Genomic DNA, 23,430 nt, shown 5'->3' with positions numbered 1-23,430 from the left:
AAGTCAGCCGCAAACTAGCATTAAAGTTCCTCGGACCTTTTACGGTGCGCAAAGTAATCAACAAAGTGACTGTTGCTGTAAATTTACCCAAAAATCTACGCCATGTCCATGACACCTTCCATGTCAGCCTGTTGAAGAAGGCCCCAACAGATGATAAATGGCACGTCAAAGCTCCACCCATTCCAACCTTGATAGATGACCAAATACACTACGAGGTGCAACAAATCTTGGACTCTAAAATTAAGCGCAATCAGTTGTTTTACCTCATCAGATGGAAGGACTTTGACTCTGGGTTCGATGAGTGGGTGAATTCTGTACATGTTCATGCTCCTAGACTAACCAAAGCTTTTCATACTCGCTATCCATATAAACCTGGGGGGGATTTATTTTAAGGGGGGCAGAATGTCAGGTTCAGTGTGTATATGAGCTGTACTGACTCCATTTTCTAATGCTTCTAGTGTCTAAGTGCTTTCTCCACAGGTGCACAAGTTCCCAAGCAGACTTCTCACCAAAGAAGATTGTTTTGTCTAACAACGTTCCACCCAAGATTGGCCTTGAGAGAGTCCAGCTTCCCAAGTCTGAAAGATGTTGTTTTGAGAACTGTGGGGGGAGGCTGGTTCAGCTGGGAACTGTTACTTTGTACCTCATGCTTTGCCCTTCATTGGTAACAATGCTCTTGTACCATCCTGGATCTCCTATTCAGGACAGTGGACTATAATGAACCAATTCTGCAGTAAAGTTTCCTTATTCAAACAATGGACTCGTTTGCTTGTAAAGGAGAACCTGTAGGAAGGACGTTATCTAGCCACAGTCTGACACCCGGGCCTCCAGAGGGCCGTGCCAGCATGCTGAGCCTCCTGGCCATCTCCGTGGCCATGGAGATGGCCAGGAGGCCCAGTACTGTGCTCCTCCCAAGGCCCTGCAGTGACGGAGAAGGCCACCGTGCTGGCACAGCCCTCCATAAGCCGCTTTGGGAGGGCCGTGCCACGGAGGCCTTGGCCGCTGCTTCTCCGGGCTTATTCTGGTGTAGAAGGATTGCCAGGTCCCTTGACTCCCCCGGGGGGAGCCTGAGAGCCTGGCACCTACCTCGCTGTCCCTCTGGGTCCTTGTGCGCATGTGTGCACTCCTGCCTTGCATGATGACATCATTTCCAGGAAGTGACACCATCATGCGGGTCGAAGGGTGGCCTAGGAGCACTCCTGCGTTCACCAAGGAGCTGAATCGGCCTGCTATGAGGCACGTTTTGGCCCAAATCGGACCGCTGTGGGTGCAGGAGCGTGTTGCGCCGCCCAGGGGGCACCCTGGGGAGCGCGCCCCCCGCCGGCCAAGTAAATGGGCGTGGGTGGGTGAGAGCAAAGGATCCCCCGCCCCAAGTGGGGGAATGGCACCCCTATGGCAAATGCACAGTGTTGCCAATGACTCACTGAGCCAGTGCCAGGATAAAAAGTGAGCCATCAGCAACATGATTTTCTTTTTATATCTTAGGACTAGAACCTAGGCTATGGCAGAAATAAAGCAAAAGTAATAGCAGCTATTAAAAAATAAAAGCCAGTTTTTAAAAGACAGTGGTGCTAAGTGGGTGGCCAATCACCCTAGACACAAGTCCTCACAAAAGTATTACAAAGCAGACGGCCGAATCACACTCCAAGGATGGGAACTTCTGAGTTCCCTCAGCAAGCCTGACGAAGCACATGGAGAAGGCGAGAACGCAGCCCTTGCCCCGACACAACCTCCTGTGGGGAGTGTCCTCCGCTCCACGAGTGCCTCCCCTTCCCCTTGCCACTTCTTCCGTTCCTAAGAACAGTCAGGCATTAAGTGAAAGAGGAGATCTTACTGGAGTGAAAGTAGGAATCTCTCTAACCTCACAAGATGGAGCCCATTTAAAAAAAAAAACCCAGTTATCTGAACATAATACTTTCCACACCTCTTTCGTTACCCAATGGGAAGGTCTCCTTGCGAGTTGGGGAATTAGCGAGCAAGGAGAGGCAGCAAGAGGGGGTACCTTTGGGATCTCCACCTATGTATACGAGGATTGTCCCGGCTAGAGAGCTGTTTTAATGGCCAGACAGAGGTTTCAATCAAAAAGGTTCTTTTATTGCAAATAACAAAGATCGACAGCACCCAAAACACACAGAGCTAACTGGAAAGCAGCAGTGAAAGTTGGATAGAGTTTGAAGGATTGGGTGTCCAGGAGAGAGAGTGTTGAGTGACCAGCGTGTCAAGGCAGAAGAGCTCGCACGGAGGTTCGAGGGTGGATGCAGGATCTGATAGCAAGCACACAGCTATGGCAGAGGGGCAGTCAAATTATACAGTGGATCCTACCCAGAGGCAAGATTGCTACTTTTGCCCCCCAAACAAAGACTTAATGGTTGTTCCTGGGGTGGAACAAAGTATTGAGAAGTTGTCTCAGGGTGAGACAAGGATCTGGAAAACTGTTTCCGAAGTAGGACAATGAACTGGCAAACCATCTCTGCAGTGGAACAGTGAACTAGGAAGATCTGGTAAGGTCTTCCTGGGCGGAACTATAATGACTGACGATCCACGAAGTCGGAGTGGGTGAGGCTATCAGCTCCCTGAGTCGCCTAACAATAGGAAAGTGGTTAAGGGGAGATCAATGGGGTGTGCAGCACTGATTAATTCAGGAACTCCAGGAAGGCCCTATTATATCAGGATTCTTCGCACATCTCCGGGGTGCGGGGGGCTGAGCTGGCCTTGCCTGTCATCTCACATGCTAGCACGTTCCATCTCCCAGCCAGGATCTGGCTTCCATATCTCACTCTGCTTGGGCAGTATTTTGTGTCTGAAACAGTCAGAGAAGGGGCTTCTGGCATGGCCATATTCATAAGCCTTTTTAATATTGTGAGGGCAAGTCTGACTACGATCAATTCCAATAGTTGGGCAGGTGGGGGGGAGGGGCGGAATAACAACGCAAGGTAGTGGACTGTTTCAGTCTCCCCCTGAGTAAAATCCCGGGAGTGAAGAATCATCTGAACGGTCTTACATCAGCTCTGACTCAGTTGTTTCACTAAAAAGCCACAAAAGTGCTTTACTCTGGTGCTAGCCCACTCTGGTATGCTTCCATGTCACTCCAGGAATTACATAATTCCTGGCACAACGTGAGGTTGCGAGGTCACGTCACAGGCCAACTTGGTCAAAATTGGTCTCCAGCACTAGATCGGGGGCCAATTTTGACCAATTTGGCTCTGGCACGACCCACTGCTTCTGCTGCCCCCTGCGATGCCCCCATCACCTGCTTTGAGCCGGAGGGGACCTGGCAACCCTACATAAGCAAATGATCTTCGTGGTGCAATAAAAGTTCAAAGTCTGAGAAAAACAAAACAAAGAGAGGCCTCCTAAGCTTGAAAACGATGCAGCAGAAAGAACAAAGATTGCCCTGATTCCAAATCCCTTCCCAATTTAAGGGATTAACTGGAAAGCAAACTGAAGATGATCTGAAGATGTTAGGACCTCTGTTCATTGACGAGTGGCCTTTGGAGCCGGACAGTTTCCTCACACAACGCAGAGATCACTTCCGTTTAAGATTATGGATGGCCCACCTCAGGCACACACACACAAACTAATCCATATTGGGCCTCAAGGCAAGCCAAGAACATTGTCAATGCTTATCTTATTGAGTTATGCTTGCACACAACCATCTTTCTCACTTACTATATTTTGGGGGGTTGGTATGTGCATGGGGGGATCTAGTGATTTATGAGGAAAGTAATGGTAGTCAAAAACTACTCAGCCTACAAAACCAACCGAAGTAGTACGAAATGTGAGCATTTGGTAAAACATATTACATTCCTTACCAATTAATCTGTTTCTCTGTTGAAGGGGCGTGCTATTTCCTGATGGCATGCTGTATATATTCATTGCACATGATTTTAAATCATTAATACAAACTTCAACGCAACTTTAAATGTGCAAAAAAACAGCAACCCTTCTCACCACTCCAATACAAACCTGAGAAGATTAAATTAAGGAGAAAGCTATCACTCTATTAACTTTATCATTTCACAAACACTCCTTTACATTCATCAACAGTGGTAGACAGCTTTACACACAACCTCAACACAAATTTTAATAAATAAATGCCGAAAAATAGTAAAGCGTCCAGTAGCACCTTTAAGACTAACCAACTCTATTGTAACATAAGCTTTTGAGAACCACAGCTCACTTTGTCAGATGCATGGAGGGTATGAAGAAACTGGCCAGAGATATATAGGTGGTGAGGGGAGGAGGGAGTAGATCAGCTGCAAAAGTCATGAAAGAGGATGCATCTGACGAAGAGAGCTGTGGTTCTCGAAAGCTTATGCTACAATAAAGTTGGTTAGTCTTAAAGGTGCTACTGGACTCTTTACTATTTTTGCGACTACAGACTAACACGGCTAACTCCTCTGGATAAATGCCAAAAGAGCACAATGACTCAATATGAATTCAGACAGACAGGGAGAGGAGGGCATGAAGGGGTGGGCTGGCTCTGGCGGTCCTTGCCCAAGGTAATGCTGATAGCCATTTTGGTGTCAGAAAGGAATTTTCCTCCAGACCAGACTAGCCCCAGATCCTGGAGGGTTTTTTGCCTTCCTCTGGGCATAGAGCAGGGGTCAGTGGGGGAGGTGGGCGGGGGGAGATAGCTGTGAATTTCCTGCATTGTGCTGGGGGGGGGCTGGACTAGATGACCCTTGGGATCTCTTCCAGTTCTATGTTTCTATGTTTCACAGCAGCCAGTTCTTAAAAATGCCTTGCTGCACTGAAATCCTTGGTTCCTGATTAGATCTCACTGAACAGCCTGAGAAGAATTTATGGCAGAGTTTGGCTCTGAGGGTGCCTCAGTGTAAGCTCAGCTGAAGTTTGTTTCCTCCACTGACCAGAGAATCTCACAGCATATCCCCAGTGGCGGACTTGCATTTTTGGGACCCTGAAGCTTGAACTGTGATGGGGGCCCCTTCTCAACCAGTAACCACAGGGCAACATCCAACAAGGTCCAAAGGGCCCTGCTGCCCTTGCAAGGACCTCGAGGCCCAAATGGCGGAGAACGCGGTGGTGGGGTGGAGCCCTTGAAACTGGGCCATACAGTGAGCCCCTTCCCACCAGCAACGAGGTCTGGGTAACTGCTCCAGCTGCCAAAATGTAGGCTATGAATAGATTCTGGCCATATGAAACGGGCATTAGAGCATATTCTAAGGTCAATATTAAGTACTTCAACTCATTGGCTTATGATTCTGTCACTAAAATGGCCTTATTTTAATAGCAAATACTTTTTAAAAGTCCACCAATTTTGTTGAAAAATTCACTCATTAAAAAAAAAAAAGTTGCTTCAGGGCCTCTCCAGGATTGGGACCCTGAAGCTTAAGCTTCATTAGTTTCATAGCAGATCCACCCCTGCATATCCCCCCGCAAGCAGTTGTTCCTACAGAGATACTTAGAGCTTCAAAGTCTTCCTTTCTCCACAAATCCAAGTTTTCCCCTTTTCACAGGAGGCACAGCAATAACCCACACTGACTTGGAAAGATTCTGCTGTGACTTCATACAGTCTGCCAAATAACACAAATAGCCCATTTTCAAAGAGCTCCTGGTGTCTGCCTGAAATTAATTACTACAAACAATTAGTCACCAATAAGAATGACAGAGGCAAGCCACGCAATTAGCTGGGGAAGGTATGAAAACTTCCCACGAATGAATACTCAGAAAACTAATAGCTTTTAAGATTCCAGCAACACCCCCCCTTGCTGTTCTTCATACTCAACACTTTCCATCCACATTGTTACACCTACAAAGGGGAACTAAGTAAGAGACGCACAACAACATATGAGAGCTGCAGAATTAAGCACAGCCAACTTGAAGCAGTGCTTAAAATGTCGGACTAGGATGCGGAAGACCCAGGTTCGAATCCCCGCTCTGCCTTGGAAGCTTGCTAGGTGATCCCTGACCAGTCACACACATGCAGCCTAACCTACCTTGCAGGGTTATTGCAAGGATAAAAGAAAAGCGGAGACAGAAGTACCCCATCCTGAGTTCGCTAGAGGAAGATGAAAGTGTAGTAAATAAATCATAAGTAGCAGTAGCACCATCCATTTCCATAGGAGTACCTCTCACCAGATGTCAATGTAACAGGAATTGAGCAGACCTACTCACGAGTAAGTAGACCTACTGACCCCCAACAAAGGGCGACAGCAAGTCTGCTAGTTCCACAGGCCTCCTCTGCAAGCAGGAGACTGACATCTTTCCAATGAGCACCCCCAGTGCAGGCCATCAAGCCCCCACCCCAAGGGGACCGAACCCAAAACAGACTGCAAAACCATATTTCACTTGCTGAGCCATGTCCTGTCCACAAAAGGGGCATTTGGACAGATGCCAGCGAGACCCACTTAGCTTCTTGCAAGCAGAGAATTAGGAAAGGCGGAGAAACGGCCTTAAAATATGGTTTTCTCAGAGAGGATTTTCTTGCTTCCCCATAGCTTGCAACCTATGCAATGCATCCCTGTCCTTCTTTACAGCCAATCCTTAATCATGCTGTAAACGTAATGCTTAACCAGGGTTAGAGCAAACATGGTTAAGCACATTAGTTCTTCTGTTCCTTGTCGGTATGAAACACACGAAACATTCTGGGAAGAAGGAACAGCTTCTCTCTCTGCTTGCTGGGAAACAGCTGACCGGCATGATGCTTTACCATATAAACAGTATGCATTTGTTTCTGCTAGCTCATGTCGGGGTTTTGAATACTTGTTGCTACGGTTTGAAATGCAGGCCTCTAAAGCAAGGAGGAGGCGGCTGGAATGGGCGAGTGAGGTGTGCTGGGATTGGACAGTAGCTACACACCAAGGGGGCCAAGGGAACTGCAGTTTTTAGGCAGAGTGCTGAGACAAGTGTTCAGTTCAGCCAGTTCTGGCCCATTTCCACACACCCTTAAATGCTGCCGGCTTTCCCTCTTCACTCCACTCGTCTCCGATTTCAAAACGGTAGCAGGCTGTTTGGCTTCCATTTTTCTGAGAATGCCCTTTCCCATGGTCCCCGAAAAGGCACCGACAAAACAGAAGCCAAACAGCCTGCTACTGTTTTGAAACTGGAGATGTGCAGAGTGAAGGGGGAAAGCCAGCAGTGTTTGGTGAGTGGGCCATCCCTTTAAAGATGTGTGGAAACAGCCTAGTTCTGAGAGATTCTGTCTAGTTCAGCTATCTGTGGAAGCCTGAGAGAGACTAGTTCAGTCAATTTGTGCAAAAGTCTGTGTGGGTGAAGCGAGAGCTTGTTCTGCTAGTGAAGAACTGTGTGGAAAATGAGTCTCTGTGACTGGGTCTGTGAATAAACATTTAAGGATATATACCTAATTTGAAACAACCAAGCTTATGAACCTATTCTGAAACCAATACATTCTTTAACATTCTGCAACCACTGCGCTTATGCACTTATAAATAAACAGCAAAAACCATGTTGAAATACTAAGTAAGGAGCAGGGAGGCACCACAATACAGGCCATTTCAGAGCTTTATAGAGAGGAGCCATGACAGAAGTTACAATATAGAAGTCACATAAAAGCGGCAAAATGCCACAGGTGTTCTCAAGCATATTCAGGGTTGCCATGACAAAGAATGTCTTCTTTGCAGCCAACTTACGCCCTAGAGGAAAAACGTCAGTGAAATGCCAAAGCATGGTTAAGAAGTCTACATATTCCCTGTACTGGATATGCAAGAGAGTAAATAGAGCATGTCCACCATCCTTTTAACTAGGGGCAGATTGGCTGAACTGAGTGGCCCCTGCAGTGCTGGCAGGGCTACGTGCATCATCGTGCCCTGGATCTGAGTCAAGCCACTCCCGTGATGCTGCTGCAGTACAGCAGCCCCTTACCTCCGCTTGCTCCTGCCCACCAGTGGTCCTCCAGTGACGTGCCTGGCAAGTTCAAGGGGCTCATCTGCCCTGCGGAAAACATGGTGCCTTCATGATGTTGGAAATGGCAACTATCATATGTGGTGGACATGTAAGAAGGCGAGAAGATGCTGGATACAAATACATGATGAGATATTAAAGTTTCATTTTGTGCTGAATCCTAAAAATATGTTATTAAATATTCTTCCATGTAATGTGTCAGGTCCAGTATGTATCTAAACTGTACTGACTCCATTTTCTAATGCTTCTAGTGTTTAAGTGCTTTCTTCCCAGGTGCACCGGTTCCCAGGCTGCATTCCCACCGGAGGAGACTGTTTTGTCTAACACCGTTCCACCAGGCATTGGCCTTGAAGGAGAGCAGCTTCCCAGGACTGAGATGTTGTTTTGAGAACTGTGGGGGGAGGCTGATCCAGATGGGTATTGTTACTCTGTATCCTATGCTTGCTCTTCATTGGTAACAATGATCATGTACCATCCTGAGTCTCCTATTCAGGACAGTGGACTATAATGGACCTTTTCTGCAATAAAGCTTCCTTTGCCAGACACTGGACTTATTCTTGCTTCTAAAGGGAACCTTGCAGAGAGTGCCTTATCTAGCCACAGTCTGACATAATGTAACAAAAGACCACAGTGAACTTTTAAAATATATGGCGACAGTTGCAAGAGTACTATATGCAACAAAATGGAAGGCAGAATTTTGTCCAGGTAAGATTGAATGGATGAACAATTTGTATGAATATGTGTCCATGGCCAAATTAACCTTTTATATGCATAATAGACCAATCCAAGAATTTCAGAAAAAATGGAAAGCTTTTTTTGATTATGTAGGTGGAATTTAAGAAAAACTAAGAATAATTATCTCATAATGTTGATTATAAAATGCTTAATACAAAATGTTCGATGTAAAGTGATGAGGGAGGGAGAGGAGGAGTATTCTGTAGTCTAAAGTACTTTGTTATATACTCTGTCTTGATTAATTGATGTATTGTTCACTGTTTATTGCTATTATTCTCTTTTATTTCTCTTTTTTGTATAAAACCAAACAAACATTGCTGTCATGTTTCCTTTTCTTTGCAAGAAATCAAGACTGTTTGTAATGGCATTAACATCTTGTCTGTGTGTCTTCAAGCCCACACATAGGCCACAATTAGCACCAGTTACAATCACCAAAAAAGCAAGCCAGATCTTTGCAATGAGTACAGTTTGCAATTCACCTCTTCAACTGGCTCCAGTTTCTCACAAGCAAACACCATCCCTACCGCAGGAATTGCTGTTTTCTCTAGGCTGGCCCCTACCTTGATCCCCCAATTATCCCTGCCTTTGAACAGCTAGGAAAAATGTTTTGCAATATGCCAAAGTGACAGTCAGCAGTGCCACCTGGTGGACACATATTTATGTCCGCACACAATTCTCCAAACAGCTGCCCCGGAAGGCCCCTTCTTCAATTCAGAGGCTTCTAGAGCTTTCTATAGAAAATTACAAAGTGAGCCATTGTTTGTGGCCATAAACCGGAGGTAACCTGAAGATCAAAACAATAAAGGGAAAAGGCCAACCCAGTTTTAGTAGAAGAAAACATTTAACAATTACAACAACTGTCGCAAGAAAGGAGTCAAGGCAGCTAAGACCAGAAGAGACCAGAATCCCCTTAACTGGACGCCTGAAGCCTGAGAAGGCTGCATTGCTAGATAAGCCGGTCCACTAGGCGCAAGCCCTGTCCTCCAAGCTCCAGGCTTCCAGCTCAGGCCCACGGCCGATCTGCACCCAAGCCAAGATGGATGTGCAGCACTCCGTCTCTGTTGCTCTTGCACCACCTGCTGAAGGACTTGCCATCCGAATACTGCATAAGAATTCCTTTTGCAATGGAGTATTAATGTAGACATAACTACCCAAGAGGCTGCTCTACAGATCTCCATAGTCGATGCACTGGAGTGAAAAGCAGCCACGGAGGCTGTGCTTGTGGCTCAATGAGCTGTAATTCCTTCTGGAGGTTTAAACCCTTAGGAAGAGTAAGCCAAGATGATCCACTGCTTTAGCCACCTGCTGAGGGACATTCTAGACATCTTTCTGCCCTCACCTACCAATGGTATACTATCAATCACTGCTACTCAAAGTGGTGGTCTGTGAACCCTGAGCTGCCGGCCCAAGGTGAATTCAGGAAAGAAACAACAGTATAATTTAAAAATTGCACTCGAGTTCCATCAGTTGATAAAGTCAACAATATTAAATAATGTATTTTCAGCTGCAGATAATACTGATAATTAGGCCATGGCGCTACAGTACATACATACCTATGTATGTATCACATTAAAACCTCTCCAAAACAAAACACCCCCCCAACTAAAGCATTTTCTGTGCATGTGCAGAAAATGCACCTTTTCCTTCCCACCCAGCACCGCACCTCAGTGAGCTGAGCCACCCCACAGCCCCCCATCAGCACTGTGTTGAGGCCCAGGCAGCGCGAACCACAACAGGCCCTCTCCAGGAAAAAGGAACGGGGAAGCGGTGTTCTGGAGGGAGGGGAGGTGAAGGATCTTTGGTGGGGACAAGCAACAGAGAAAGTTGGGGGGGGGGACTGTGGAGACAATTGTCTTCACAATCCACAATATTTTGTTGCAGGGCCCCACTTGTGTGAATCTGTTATTTAAAACTATTGGCACAGACACACAGCCTTTCAGTCAATCTTCAAAGTATTTAAATACGAACATCTCCACAAGTATGCTACACTTGGTATGCACTCTCCCATACAGTGAAAAGGGTTAGTTTTTCTGATCTGATTTGCTATCTACCTATGCTAATACAGCAATAATATGACACAAATTTGGCACCAGTCTGCCTCATCAGATAGTTTGAGAAGCTCTGCTACAAGCAGGACATCTGATTGCCTGATTCTTTGGAGGTGTTTAAGCAGAGGCCAGGTGGCCACCTGACAGCAATGCTGATTCCGTGAACTTGGGCAGATCGTGAGGGGGAGGGCAGGGAGGGTTGCATCAGTGCTTAGTTCCCGTGGCCCCTGCTTACATGCCCAGGGTCAGGCAAATCACAACCTTGGGGTCAGGTAGCAAATTTCCCCAGGCCAGTTTGGGTGAGGATCCTGATGGAGTTTTGCCATCTTCTGGGCATGGAGCAGGGGTCACTGTGGGGAGGGGAGAGGTATTTTGGAACTGTCTGCCTTTTGCAGAGGGTTGGACTAGATGACCCTAGAGGTCCTTTCCAACCCTGTGATTCTATGATTCTAAGCTGTACACTGAACATAGATAGAGGCTCTTCATAGATCCAACATATGCCAGTTCTTCTCCTTGGGGTGTGACAGACTGAGGACACAATGAGATGAACAAATGGGCCAGTCAGAAAACCACCACATCCTTTTGGAAAATGCAGAAGTCTTTCGTTACAGACAGCACTCCCAGTTCTGACACGTGTCTGGCAGAGGTGATAACTGTAAGAAACAGCACCTTTGGCATGAGGGCCCGAAGTAATGCTTCTCGCAGTGGCTTAAACTGAGGTTTTGTAAGTGTTTGGAGAACCACATGAAGTCTCCAGGGAGAAAAACAGAGAACCATTGGAGGGCTGGAAAGCGCTGCTCTTCTGAGGAACTGCTTGACAGCCAGATAACGCAACAGGGGACTACCTCGGAACGGGGACAGGACCCAGGCCAGTGCTGCTACCTGCCTACGGAGCTTGTTAGCTTTAACACCCTGGTCAAGTCTGACTTGTAAGAAGCAAAGGTGATGGGGACATCAGCTTCCATCGGAGTCTTGCATTTCCTTCAGCGGCATCTGATGAAGGGCTTCCAAGCGCAGCTCTGTATCCTTTCCGTGGCGGGCTGTCTGCTTGCCAGAAGAGTCTTCAGTACCTGCTCCAAGACACTCAGATCGAGAAGCTTTGGAAATCCAAGCCAGCTGCTGAAACAAAGTTTGGCCACCAAGCCCAGCCAAAGGTTGTACATCGTTTTTAAGCAAAGGCCTTCTACACGCACTTGTATAATCCTGCCTTTTTTCCAGGGCAGCAGTAAGACTTGTTTATACAGACGCCTTTACCTCCTCCAGCAAAATGTTGCCAACATCCCACCCCCAAGCACGCACAGATAAATCTTGGCATTTCAGAAGAAGGGGGAAAATACAGGAACTCAAAAAATTCTAACTTCCGGGCATCGGCTGCAGCATTTCCTAGCAGCCACCAGATGTCAGTACAGCTCGGTGGAGACATTGTGACTGCCTATCACAGGGGTGAAAAATAGTTATTGGGGGTGGGGGGGTGTCCAAGCGTTCCTTAGGGTCTTTATCATAAAAAGTGTTCAGACTTCTCTAACAGATAGCTTGGCATTTTCTACCACTCTGCTAGAGAATATTGGGGATTTATTCTAGATCACAAAACCATACAAGTGTCCCCACATGCAATGAAAACCCGCCAGAGTTCTGATGCTGAGCCGATGTGGAAATTAAGCTGCAAAAGTGTTTTTCAGGAAGGAAAAGATGATGATGAGCTGCCAATGTCTGAATCTGGCATGTTTATTCACTGCATCTGCTTTGACTCCATCTTGGTTAAATTTGTTTTGGCAGCCATTTTAGGTGCCACGCTTTGGAGAAGACAAGGCCAAGGCTCTCCTCAGGCAATGCTAACGAGTGCCCATAACTTTGGACAGGAGACTGATCCACTGACGGGGCATCTGCATGCCTACCCATTGCCACAGGGGCTTGCACCCACCAAGACCTATCCACGTAATTTCACCAGCAAGGACCAGACTTCCTGAGCACAAACTCTCATTACTAGCAAGCAACCAGGGGGCTTGATCACTTTTACTGACCTTGTCTGGATATCTCCTACCCACCTGCCACAAGCATGGTTGAAGCCTCCACCCTCTGTGTCGGTTCTGCCTGGATGCAATCACCTGCTGCTACCTCTCTGGGAAACCCCCTTCCTAACTCACTCGAAGTCAGAAAACCCACACAGTCTCATCCTGGGCTCACCTTGAATTTCTTTGATATTCATTTGTGCAGGCTCCTAAAACTATTGCTGTTCAGCTAGCCAACGGCAGGCAGTCTCAGCCCCTCCGCTGGCTCAGAGGCTGCCCACTTCCCTCTTCTCTGGAATCAGCCATCCTTTTCCTTGGGACCATCGGAAGCTCTGCCTGAGGTCCTCCTCTCTCAATCTCTGGACCATCCAGGCAGACACCGTAGTCTACCGAGCTCAGACGACTGAGGGTAGGTCAACTCCTTCTCTGTTCACCCCCTTCCTCTGGAAACTCTCCCCTTCTTTACTTCTCTCTCTCTCACTTCTCCTTGAGGCCATTCCCAGGTGCAGAATTCCCTCTCAGCCAGAGGCTTGGGTTTCTTTCACGCTCTCTTACCTCACGTAACTCTCCATGTGCAGGTCCCTCAGAACACCACAATGGCACTATTCTTATGCTCAAGCACTTTTTTAAACTTCTGTACCCATATATTTCGCTCAATAAATTCTAACTTTTCCAAACTCTGTTTTGGAAAAGAGCTGGTCGTTTTGTGGTTACTGGTAGCCTCGTAGAGGCACTTGGAGCTTGCCTGCCCATTATCCAGGTGAAAGATTCCTAAAACACATGTCCATCCCTTCCCCCTGCCCACTATTGGCAAGTGTGTCAGTTTTCCAAGCTAGCCAGGCTGTGGGATAGGAAAGAGGGCTCTGACACTGAGCTTAATTCCCCCAAATTGGTTGCAGTTCTGGGTAAATGTCCCAAACCCAAGTTAGAGAATCCACTCGTGTCTAAGGATACACACGCATTGGAGCACCTGTCAGAGGCCAGCATCTGCCACTGCCATGCGGGAACGGGGGAGGTGGAGGTTCCCCTGAGCTGACTGTTTTCACTAACCTGCTCCTAGTGCTGGGAAAGGAGTCTCTGTGGCCTTGGAGGCTTCAAGGCCTTGCCTGTACACACAGTTCCCAGCAGGAAGGGGGCGAGGGATGCTAACCTGGGAGGGATTTGTGTGTCTGTGCTGTTGCAGTAGTGCCTTATTCTGGACAAAGACCTTCGTAGGATGTCCACCGTAAGATTATGATACTAGACTTAATAAAGCTTTGCAAATTCTGTGGAGACTTGTGGAAACGTGTCTGGGTATAATCCTTACAGAAGTCACACACCATTACGGCAGGACTTCTGCTAAAAACAAGTGTGCAGCCTAGATGCCCCGTTAGATTTCAGACTGACCCTACGTTGCCAGGAGCACCTTTTACTACCTCAGACTACTACAGCAGCCATGGCTGTTCCTAGAGTAGCCTGAACTGGTTACTCAGACCCCAATGATTTCTAGACAAACTACTGGCAGGGCATTTTTTCTGGGGAAAGAGGTGGGGGAACTCTCACACGGGACAACTCCCAGATCGAGGTGGCATGCTCCTGGGACTGCGTGATGATGTCACTTCCAGAAAGGGACATCATCACACAGGCCGTGGCTACGCCGGGAATGCTCTCATGCTCCATGGCGGGGACCGATTCAGCCAGGATAACGCAAAAATCAGCCCAGAACGGGGCGCTCCGCCGCAGGGGAGCACTCCCCCACCCAGCAGTGGCTGGATCTGGGCCGTTTCGGGCCCAAATTGGGCCAAAATGGGCCCAAAATGGCCTGAATAAGCCTGGAACAGGCTGCTGCCGCATGGGAAAGCACTCCCCCACCCTGCAGTGGCCTGAACCTGGCCGTTTAGGGCCCAATCCTGGCCATTTAGGCCTAAATTGGCCCTAAAATGGCCAGGATCAAGCCCGAAATGGCCATAATCGGGCCGCTGTGGGGTGGGGGAGTGTTCTGCTGCCCGGCAGAGGCCTGATCTTGGCCATTTTGCAATCGATCCTGGTCATCTGGAGCCCAAATTGAGCCCAAAAGGGCAAAAGGGGCCCAAAATGGCCCGGATCAGGGCCAAAACGGCCTGGAACAGCCCTCCCCCACCTGGCAGCGGCCAGACCCTGGCCATTTTGGCCCTGATCCGGGCCATTTTGGGACCTAAATGGGCCGAAAATGGCCCCCAAGTGGCCCAGATCAGGGCTGAAATGGCCCGGAACAGGCCACTGCCGGGTGGGGGAGGGCTGTTCCGGGCTGTTTCGGCCCCGATCCAGGCTGTCTTGGGCCCTAAATGGGCCCCAAAAGGCCAAAATGGGTGCAAAACAACCTGGATTGGGCCCAAGTTGTCCTTGACCAGGCCACTGCCAAATGGAGGAACCCTCCCCCGGCCAGCAGAGGCCCGATCTCCTGAGTCCATTTTTAATTGAATTGTAGTTCAGTTCACAGCTGAACCGAGAAGTACTGAATACCCTTTACGTTCACTGAGTTACTGCTAAGCTGACAGGGAGAATAATTTCTGCACTCGGCACAACAGAACAGCAGGACTTGGGATACATTTAAAATGATGAAAAAATGGCTGCTGAACATTTTCACTGCCAACACAAGTCAAGTCATTCTTTCCCCCTGGTCATAGATCCAGAGGAGTTAGCCGTGTTAGTCGCAAAGTAGTAAAGCCATGCATCTGAAGAAGAGAACTGTGAGTCTCGAAAGCTTATGCTACAATAAAGCTGGTTAGTCTTAAAGGTGCTACTGGACTCTTTACTACTTTTCCCCTGGTAGTCTGGAAAAGGACGGCAAGGCAGAGCTTGGAGAAAAGGAATGTGTGAACACCAAGAACAGAAGCATTTTGGAAGCGGGGGGAGCCCATCTAGTAACCTCTCTCTCAACATTCAGGGGAAAATAAGTGGCATCCTACCTTTCAGAAGGGGTTGGAAAGTTGGGATTTCCTGCAACTTGATGACTTCTGGGTCGTTGCTGACATTGCGCGATGACTGAGTCCCCTGTGCCACCACCACAATATCATCCATTTTGGCTCGCTGTTTGGCCGGTGAAGGGGATGCTGGGAAAGATACACCCAAACCAATAAATGAGGAATCACCAGAAGCACAATTCTCCCACAGCAGATATTACCCAAAAATGAAACACGACATTTAGCCAAGTATTGTCTTTTTAAACACGATTAATCCAATAATAACAGCAGCAGCAGCAGCAACAACCACTGCACTTACATATTGCTCTTCCAGACAGATGAGTGCCCAGCTCAGAGCGGTGAACGAAGTCAGTGTTATTATTGTCCCCACAATATAGCAGGGGAGCTGGGCTGGGAGGAGTGGCTGACCCAAGGCCACCTACGGAGTCGTGGGATTCGAACCAGCCGAGTGCTCATTTGCAATCCAACCACTTAACCGCTGTGCCATGACAGCAGCATATAGAAGAATGGGCTAGAAACACATTTTAAAATTCAATACCTTTATTGTACTATCCAGTATCTGTTATTGTCCACAACTGTAGGAGATCTTCCTTTTGGTGTCCAGGGCCAATTCACACATGCATGATAAGAGTATCCCTCGATGAGCCACAGCAGACTGTGTGAATTAGCCCTAAGACTTCAATGACATTGCAGCATTACCAAGTCAGCCTCCGGAAAAATGTGTGCACAGGACTTTTTTTTCCCGGTGGCATGTGCTGGTACAGTACCAGCACCTCTGTCAGCCAGTGGCTTGGCCTCCAAGGCAGCGAACATTTGAGTACCAGAACCATTTTTAAGGGGGGAAAGCACTGTGCATGAATATTATTATCTGGGCATGGGCAACCCGTCGATTATAACTGACTGACGAGGCAGAGCCTAATCTGAAGCCTTCCATGGCCTGTCTTCCGTGGGCTCCAGGGCTACCACCTCCAGCACACCAAGTGCTGCCAGTACCTTTTGATAAGTGGTCCAAATCTGGTGCTTCAAAAATGGCCAGTAATTGGGGGAGTGAGTGCACCTTTTCCAAATCCTGGGATGGTTCTTAGGCGGCAGCAGCAGCGCCCCCCTCCAATATCACAACTGGACAACCCCCATCAAAAACAGAGCTGTTTCCTGATAAAATCAAGCAGCTTTTTACTCTTCTAATGCTTGACTCCAGAACAGACCATATTCAGCACAACTGGTTGGAAATGTCTGCTGGGGAGTCTCCAACTGGCACTTTCTCCTCCCTCCTCCATAAACTATCAGAAGCATGAGGCCCTTAAACAGGGCAAGAAAACAGTGACTGTGCTGCTTTCACTTCTGCATGAGACTGAGCTCAGCAGTTCAACATCTAGAACTTACAACCGTGCAAGAGGCTGCCTGTGTCTAAAGGGAGCAGAACTGTGGAATGTCCTGACCGGAGGCTCCGGCACTTCTGCAGCCGCTGCATTTTCAGAGTCTGATTTCAGGACCTCTTGTTGCAGTAATGCAGATCAAAGCACATTATGCTACACGTATTCTAGTGAACTTCTGAACTCTGCCTGAACTTTCTTGTATTGTTTTTCTCACATGTTGTATAACCAACACAGGTGAGCTTTCATCTTTGCCTGCTAATTAAAAATAGTGGACAGTATCTATATTAACATCCTCCAATCATAGAACATACCAATGCTGATCTACTCACTTAACTCTTCCTGGCATTTTTCACTGATTTATAGTTTAATTTTGCAAGTTGGATAGAACGTCACTTTTTGGCTAATTAGAATGTTATACAATATAAATATAAATAATTAATTAAGCCTTAAACCAATCATAGTTTTTATCTATGCTATCACAAGAAAAAGATCTTAGATTTTTGCATGGTAACTTATAAAAATGCTGACTCAGATGGTATGTCAGAGTTTTGACTAAAAGAAATCTCATGAGGACCCAGGCGAGAATTTTACAGTTTCCATGGGAATCTTTATGCATTTCATAGAAACTGATTGTTTTAAATTTAGTTCATTAGGAAATGTTGGCCAACTTAATTCTTTTTGCTTTTCTGTGTTCCATCTTTATAGGATTTATATAAATAATCATATATGTTTTTATATCTTGCTTCTTTAAAAAGACTAGAGTGTATTTCAATAAAAGGAGAAATAAACTCTAGAATGGATCTGTGGGTCTTGATGGGGAAAAGGTTTACAAGAACCCTAGAAATAAATATATACTGATAAGCAGCCTTGTTCAAAAAGCAAGTACTGCTTTGCAGGTCTTAACTAAGTGCTGAAAGCTGTCCAAGAAGAAAGATAAATCTTTAGTCTGAGATAGTGGAAGCCTTAGTTAGACATGGATAACATACACTCTGATCTGGAGTAAGTGAGCTAGCGTTTTCTACTGGTCTGGTCGTGTCTGTGTGTGTGTGTGTGTGTGTGTGTGTGAGAGAGAGAGAGAGAGAGAGAGAGAGAGAGAGAGAGAGAGCGCAACCCCCAACCCTTGTTACAACTGGCTAAGCACTCCGGACCCCTTTCCCCTAAGCAGTTTCCTGCACAGTCACTAGGCTGTGGGAACAGGAGGAGGGTTATGGGAACTGGAAGAACACCACATGCAGAATCCTTGCGCCTGCTTTCTGTCTCTTGCCACTGCTGAACATGACTCCTTTCCATCCTCGTGTCTCTTTCAGCTCTTTGCAGAGGCAGCAGCCAGGATGGACCCCATTCACAGCACAGAGCCAACCACGCGCTACACCTACATGACCCCCAGCTGCAGTGACCAGGGCATGTCTGATGTGGGCTTGCCAACACTCTTGTTCCAGTCCTCGGCATGCAGCAAGAAGGGCTGTTCTCCTTAGGGTTCAGAGGTACATATAATTCTACAGCTCTCAAAGGCACAGAAACTTTGCTCAGCCAAGAGAGTTGGCAACTGCATCTATCTCATTTGCCTTCCAAACTCCATTCCCGATTCTGTTCAATTAATATATGGATTTGTTTCCCATTGGTAGATAAGGATACATTTCCATTACACACACACACCCTGGGAGGACAGGCTCCTTGGAAGACACAATCCCTGCAGTGACGGGAGAACATGGGCTGCTGGGATGAATCACAGGTGGTGGGAACAAACCTCCTGAAGGGGGTTAGCTACGTGGGGAAGTGCCAAGCAGACAGACAGACCAGAGCCTGGGGCACGAGTGGTCTCGGCACTAGAGGATTGCACCTGCCTGTGCAAAGGCTCCAGTGTGCCTGGTAGTCCCTCCAAGGCTGCCTGCAAGCTCCATGTGGGGCCTGAAGTGCAGGCCTCACACACATGCTGTTCCCCAGAGCTATGCCTCTTCCTGCATGCCCAGCTGGGTGAGCGGTCAGAGGAATGCTCCAGAATATATGTAAGACGCAGGTTCTTGTCCTGCCTCTTCTGTGGGTTTGGCTGCTGAACACTGAGCATTGCCTTATGGGTGAGATTCAGCGCCCCCCCCCCCAGTCCCCCAGTGAACTTAGGGCTTGGATGTGGCGTTCTATGAATGTTGTAGAATCTGTTTCTAAAGGAAATTTCTCCGGCCCCTGCGGATGAGAGGACTCGAACTTTCGTTCCTCAATATAGAATAAGGCACGTGTTGGTCATTGGGGACTCCCCACTGAGAGGGGTAGAGAGTAAAGTGCGCCCACCAGACTTGTCGTCTCAAGAGGTACGCTGTCTACCGGGTGCAGGCATCCAGGATGTGACAGAAAGGGGAGGAAGACTCATCAAGCCCACAGGTTATTACCCCTTCCTGCTGATCCATGTGGGAACAAATGATATTGCCCGGCACAGTCCAGAACACATTAAAAGAGACTATGTGGCTCTGGGTAAAAAGGTTAAGGACCTGGGAGCACAGGTTGTGTTTTCGTCATTTCTTCCTATCAAAGGCTGTGGTTTAGGAAGGGAAAGAAGAATACTGCAAATAAATGACTGGCTATGTCGATGGTGTCATCAGGAAAGGTTTGGGTTACTGGGTGTGTGCGTGGGAGGGGGGTATTTGTGCATTTCCTGCACTGGGCAGGGGGTTGGACTAGATGACCCTGGAGGTCCCTTCCAACCTTATGATTCTATGATCCTGTAATTCTTCCTTGCCAGCATCCTAGTGTCTGCATCGCCCTTGCCTTACAGAAAGTTGCCCCTTAGGGTCTCCCTCCACCAGTCCTGAACTTTTGCCTGCAAAAGGGCACAGAAAGGGCCCTTCTGTGGGGGCTTCCTCTGCCAAGTGAACTGTGGAGGTAGCCAGACGAACAGGTTGGAGTGGCCATGCTGCCTTCCCTGTGCTGGCCCCTCAAAAGGAGCAGATTTGATCCCACAACTATGAGGCTCCCTGGAGGGTGATAGCTGTAGGTTCCTCCTGGACCTATCATGCTCCTCCCTGCAACTAGGCTGCTTTTGTTCCTCCCCTTTGGAGCTCTGGAGATAGGTGGGGCCTGGGCGACATCAGGGAGGTGTGCCTATATCAGTGTGTCAATTGGCTGTTTCCATGTACAGCTGACATGTGATTGGCTGGTGTGGGTGTTGCTGTGGCTGCCAGTGCAGTTGCCATGCTCTCAGCTCCTTGGAGTTTGTTCTCTATCGAGAGAGCGCTGGATCTGGACCAGCTCTACCCTGCTGGCACTGGCAATGCAACTGAGAGCCAAACTATATGAGACGGCAGACACGGGTTCCTCATGTGTCAGGTCCTGCAAAGTTCCCTGGGTAGTAAAATCAAAAAGAGTCCAGTAGCACCTTTAAGACTAACCAATTTTATTAAAGCTTATGCTATAATAAAATTGGTTAGTCTTAAAGGTGCTACTGGACTCTTTTTGATTTTGCTACTACAGACTAACACGGCTAACTCCCCTGGGTAGTGTAGTCTTACAAAGAACAGTGGCTTGATGAGATTCTCTACTGGGGAAGAGCAACAGAAGGATTCTCTGTTTCTTGCAAAAAGCCTTGGCTCGGGTTTTCCTCCATGATGGGGCGGGGGGGGGGACGACATAACAGGAGGCAGGAAATACAGGGTGGCTTTTTGTAAGAGAGAGAGAGAGAATTCCCTGTGCTTTTCTGGCTCATTACAGCTGGCCAGGGAGAGGCAGTCAAGTGGATCCAGGGAATTTTCAGTTGCTGGCTCTGCTCCTTCCCTCAATGAGCCTTTGCTCAAACAGATGCTTGGGAAGCCACTCTCATTTATTTTAATTTATTTATTTATGTCATTTATAGTCCGCCTTTCTCACTGAGACTCAAGTACTGTCAATTAGTACTTGAGATTAGTACTGTCAATTTCAAGGACATTTTCATAAACAATGCTGTAGTTCAAAAACATAGCATTAGCAAGAATCCAATGTAGAGTTGAACAAATGCTGAAACAGGACACAATCAATTCTAGGACTGACATTAGACAACATGAAGCACAAGTAGATCATAGAAGCACATATTTAAAACAGCAGATAATGACAGGTGATAAACTTCTGTAGTTTATGAAGGAACTGTTTTGCTGATATCTGTAACTAAATGTAATTGGCAAGAACTGTTCGCAAGTGTCCTGTTGCAAACCATACCCAACTGTGAAATGAAACCAAACTGTGAAGCATGTTTGCACTTCACTAGAGGCTAGCGCAGCTGGTGGGTTTTACAGTCTTGTAATGCATTTCTGGAGATGGGATGGTGTGTGTGATAGTTTCTCTCCCTGTAAAACTGTTGGTAATATATTGAGTAGGTTAGTATTCTATTGTAGTAAATTGTCAGCCACCTTGAATGTGTGCTACATAAAAATGAGATAAAAGCCTTTGAAATAAAATAAATGAATGTGTTTCGATCATTTGAAAGCGCTATATAAATACTTGGTATTGGCTGGCCTACATTTGTAATTATACCTCATCCTGCATTGTATACTGGATAGAGATAAACAGTAACAGGGATTATAGCCTTTTATTGATCTTACCAACCAACAGCATGGAGTTAATCATCTCACGAATAATCCAGCATAAACACACACTATTATTTACTTGCGGCAAGAAAAAAATTTGCACAGTTGGTATGGGCTTACAATATACAGACATAAGTGTGCATGAAATTTGAGTTATGTTGCTTAGGTGCAATTTGATCACACAAATTGCTCTGCAGTGAAACAGAAAATTGTTCAAATGAACCTGAAATAAGGCCGTTTTGTGTTTTTATAAGCACTGAACAACAACAGAAAATGTCTGCTAAGTGGGCGAAAGGCCCATCCAGTGCAAAATCTTCATTTCCCCAGGATGCAACCACCAGGGGGGCCTCTGCAGCGCCTACAATGAACCACAAACAAGAGAGCCACAGCAATAGGCTAGGAAGACAGGAATCCCCACAGTAACTAGTTAAGTTTAAGGAAGAATAGAAGAATAGTTAATAGAAGAATTAATACGATGGTTTATAACATACAAAAACCATTCAATTATATTCCTTCAGTTTTGCATCCAATGACAGTCACAATTCAACATGAAAAATATAAACATTTGAGCATAATAAATACTCTTAATGGAGATTAAAACCAATGGATGGTACTTATAGTGCTTTTTATTTCCATTAACAGTTATTATGCTCAAATATTTATATTATTTATGCTGAATTGTGACACTGGATGCAAAGCTGAAGGAATATAATTGAATGGCTTTTGTATGTTATAAGCCATTGCATCCATTCTTCTACATGCAGCCTTAAACTTAACTAGTTAGATAGGGTGGGGATTCCTGTCTTCCTAGCCTTCCTCCAGCACAGGTACACTGCGCTGAAAAGGGAGGTTCTACTCCAGGCATCCCAGAGACGGTGAACTGGCCTCTTTGAGACAAAAAGCTGCCGCGAGGAGAGGCCAGGAGCGGAATTTCGAAGCCTCTCTTCTTCCGCGCCACACCTGCGGGGGGACGCGTCAAGGCCACCTGCGCCGCTTCGGCAGGCCCTCCCTCCCTCCGTCCCCGCGGCCTTTCCCACCGGGCTGCCGGCGCCCTCGGCGAACCTTTCCGCGCCAGAGCCAGGCGGCGGGCGCGCGTCGGGGCTGCCGCACGAGGGCCGGCGAGGCGAGCAGGCCCGAGCCCGGAGGCGCTCCCGTCCCGCCAGCCACGCCTGCCCCCAGGCAGCCGGCGCAGAAGGCGCGGCGCCTCCCCCCACCGCCCAGCAGCCGGCCGGCTTTCCGCCCGCGGGGAGCCCGAGCGCGCGTCGCGGGAGCCTCCGGAGCAGCCCGGCCGAGGCACCTACCCGAGGCGCTGGGCTCGTGGGGCCGGCCGTCGGCGTCCGCGCTTTGCTCCGCGCCCATGGCGGCCGGAGGGCGCTTCGGAGGAGGGCGGCGCCGGGGACGAGGCTGCGGCGCTTGGCCTGGTTTAGGCGGCGGGCGGCGGAGGGAGCGCCGCGCCTTCCCCCGCAGCCGGGCGCATCTCCGGCGGCAGCCTTTCGCACCGCCTCCCGCGGCAGGCAGGCCGGCAGGCACACCCACCCACCCGCCGCCGCCGCGCTTCCGCCTTCCCAGCAGCCAGAGCCGCTTTCGGTTCCCGGGTCAAGCCTCGCCCTCGCCGTGGCCCGGCGCCGGCCCTGCCCGCCGCCTTCAAGGCGCTCGCGCGCGCGCCCCGCAGCCCCCAGGCCGGCTTCGGCTCCCGGGAAGCGCGCCGGCGAAGGCTCCCCTCGAGGGCTGGCCATGGGTTGCGCGCGCCGAGCGCGCCGACTCGCGAGGAAGCCCCTGCCAGAATGCGGGTGCAAGCGGGCGGGGGAAAGAAACGCGACTGCCGCGGGCGGGCGGCCCCTGAACGGCCGGCCGGGCTGGATTCCCGCCCAAGCCGTTTCCTGGCCTGG

At 48.2% G+C, this 23,430-nt stretch overlaps 1 protein-coding gene across 1 annotated transcript in view; it reads right to left on the bottom strand.

Moving 5' to 3' along the window:
• BORCS5 (BLOC-1 related complex subunit 5) overlaps positions 1-23,089 on the bottom strand; it is a 46,431-nt gene extending 23,342 nt beyond the window's left edge. Inside the window, exons 1-2 of the mRNA XM_055000705.1 lie at positions 22,843-23,089; positions 15,604-15,747 (exon numbers count right to left, since the gene is read on the bottom strand). Coding sequence (XP_054856680.1) covers positions 15,604-15,747; positions 22,843-22,900 — 202 coding nt within the window. The 5' untranslated portion in view covers positions 22,901-23,089. The remainder of the gene's footprint in view (positions 1-15,603; positions 15,748-22,842) is intronic.
• Positions 23,090-23,430: the final 341 nt, after the last annotated feature.

Source organism: Eublepharis macularius, chromosome 16 (assembly GCF_028583425.1).
Source record: "Eublepharis macularius isolate TG4126 chromosome 16, MPM_Emac_v1.0, whole genome shotgun sequence".
Lineage (NCBI taxonomy): Eukaryota > Metazoa > Chordata > Lepidosauria > Squamata > Eublepharidae > Eublepharis > Eublepharis macularius.
This window is presented reverse-complemented; position numbering and strand designations above follow the sequence as displayed.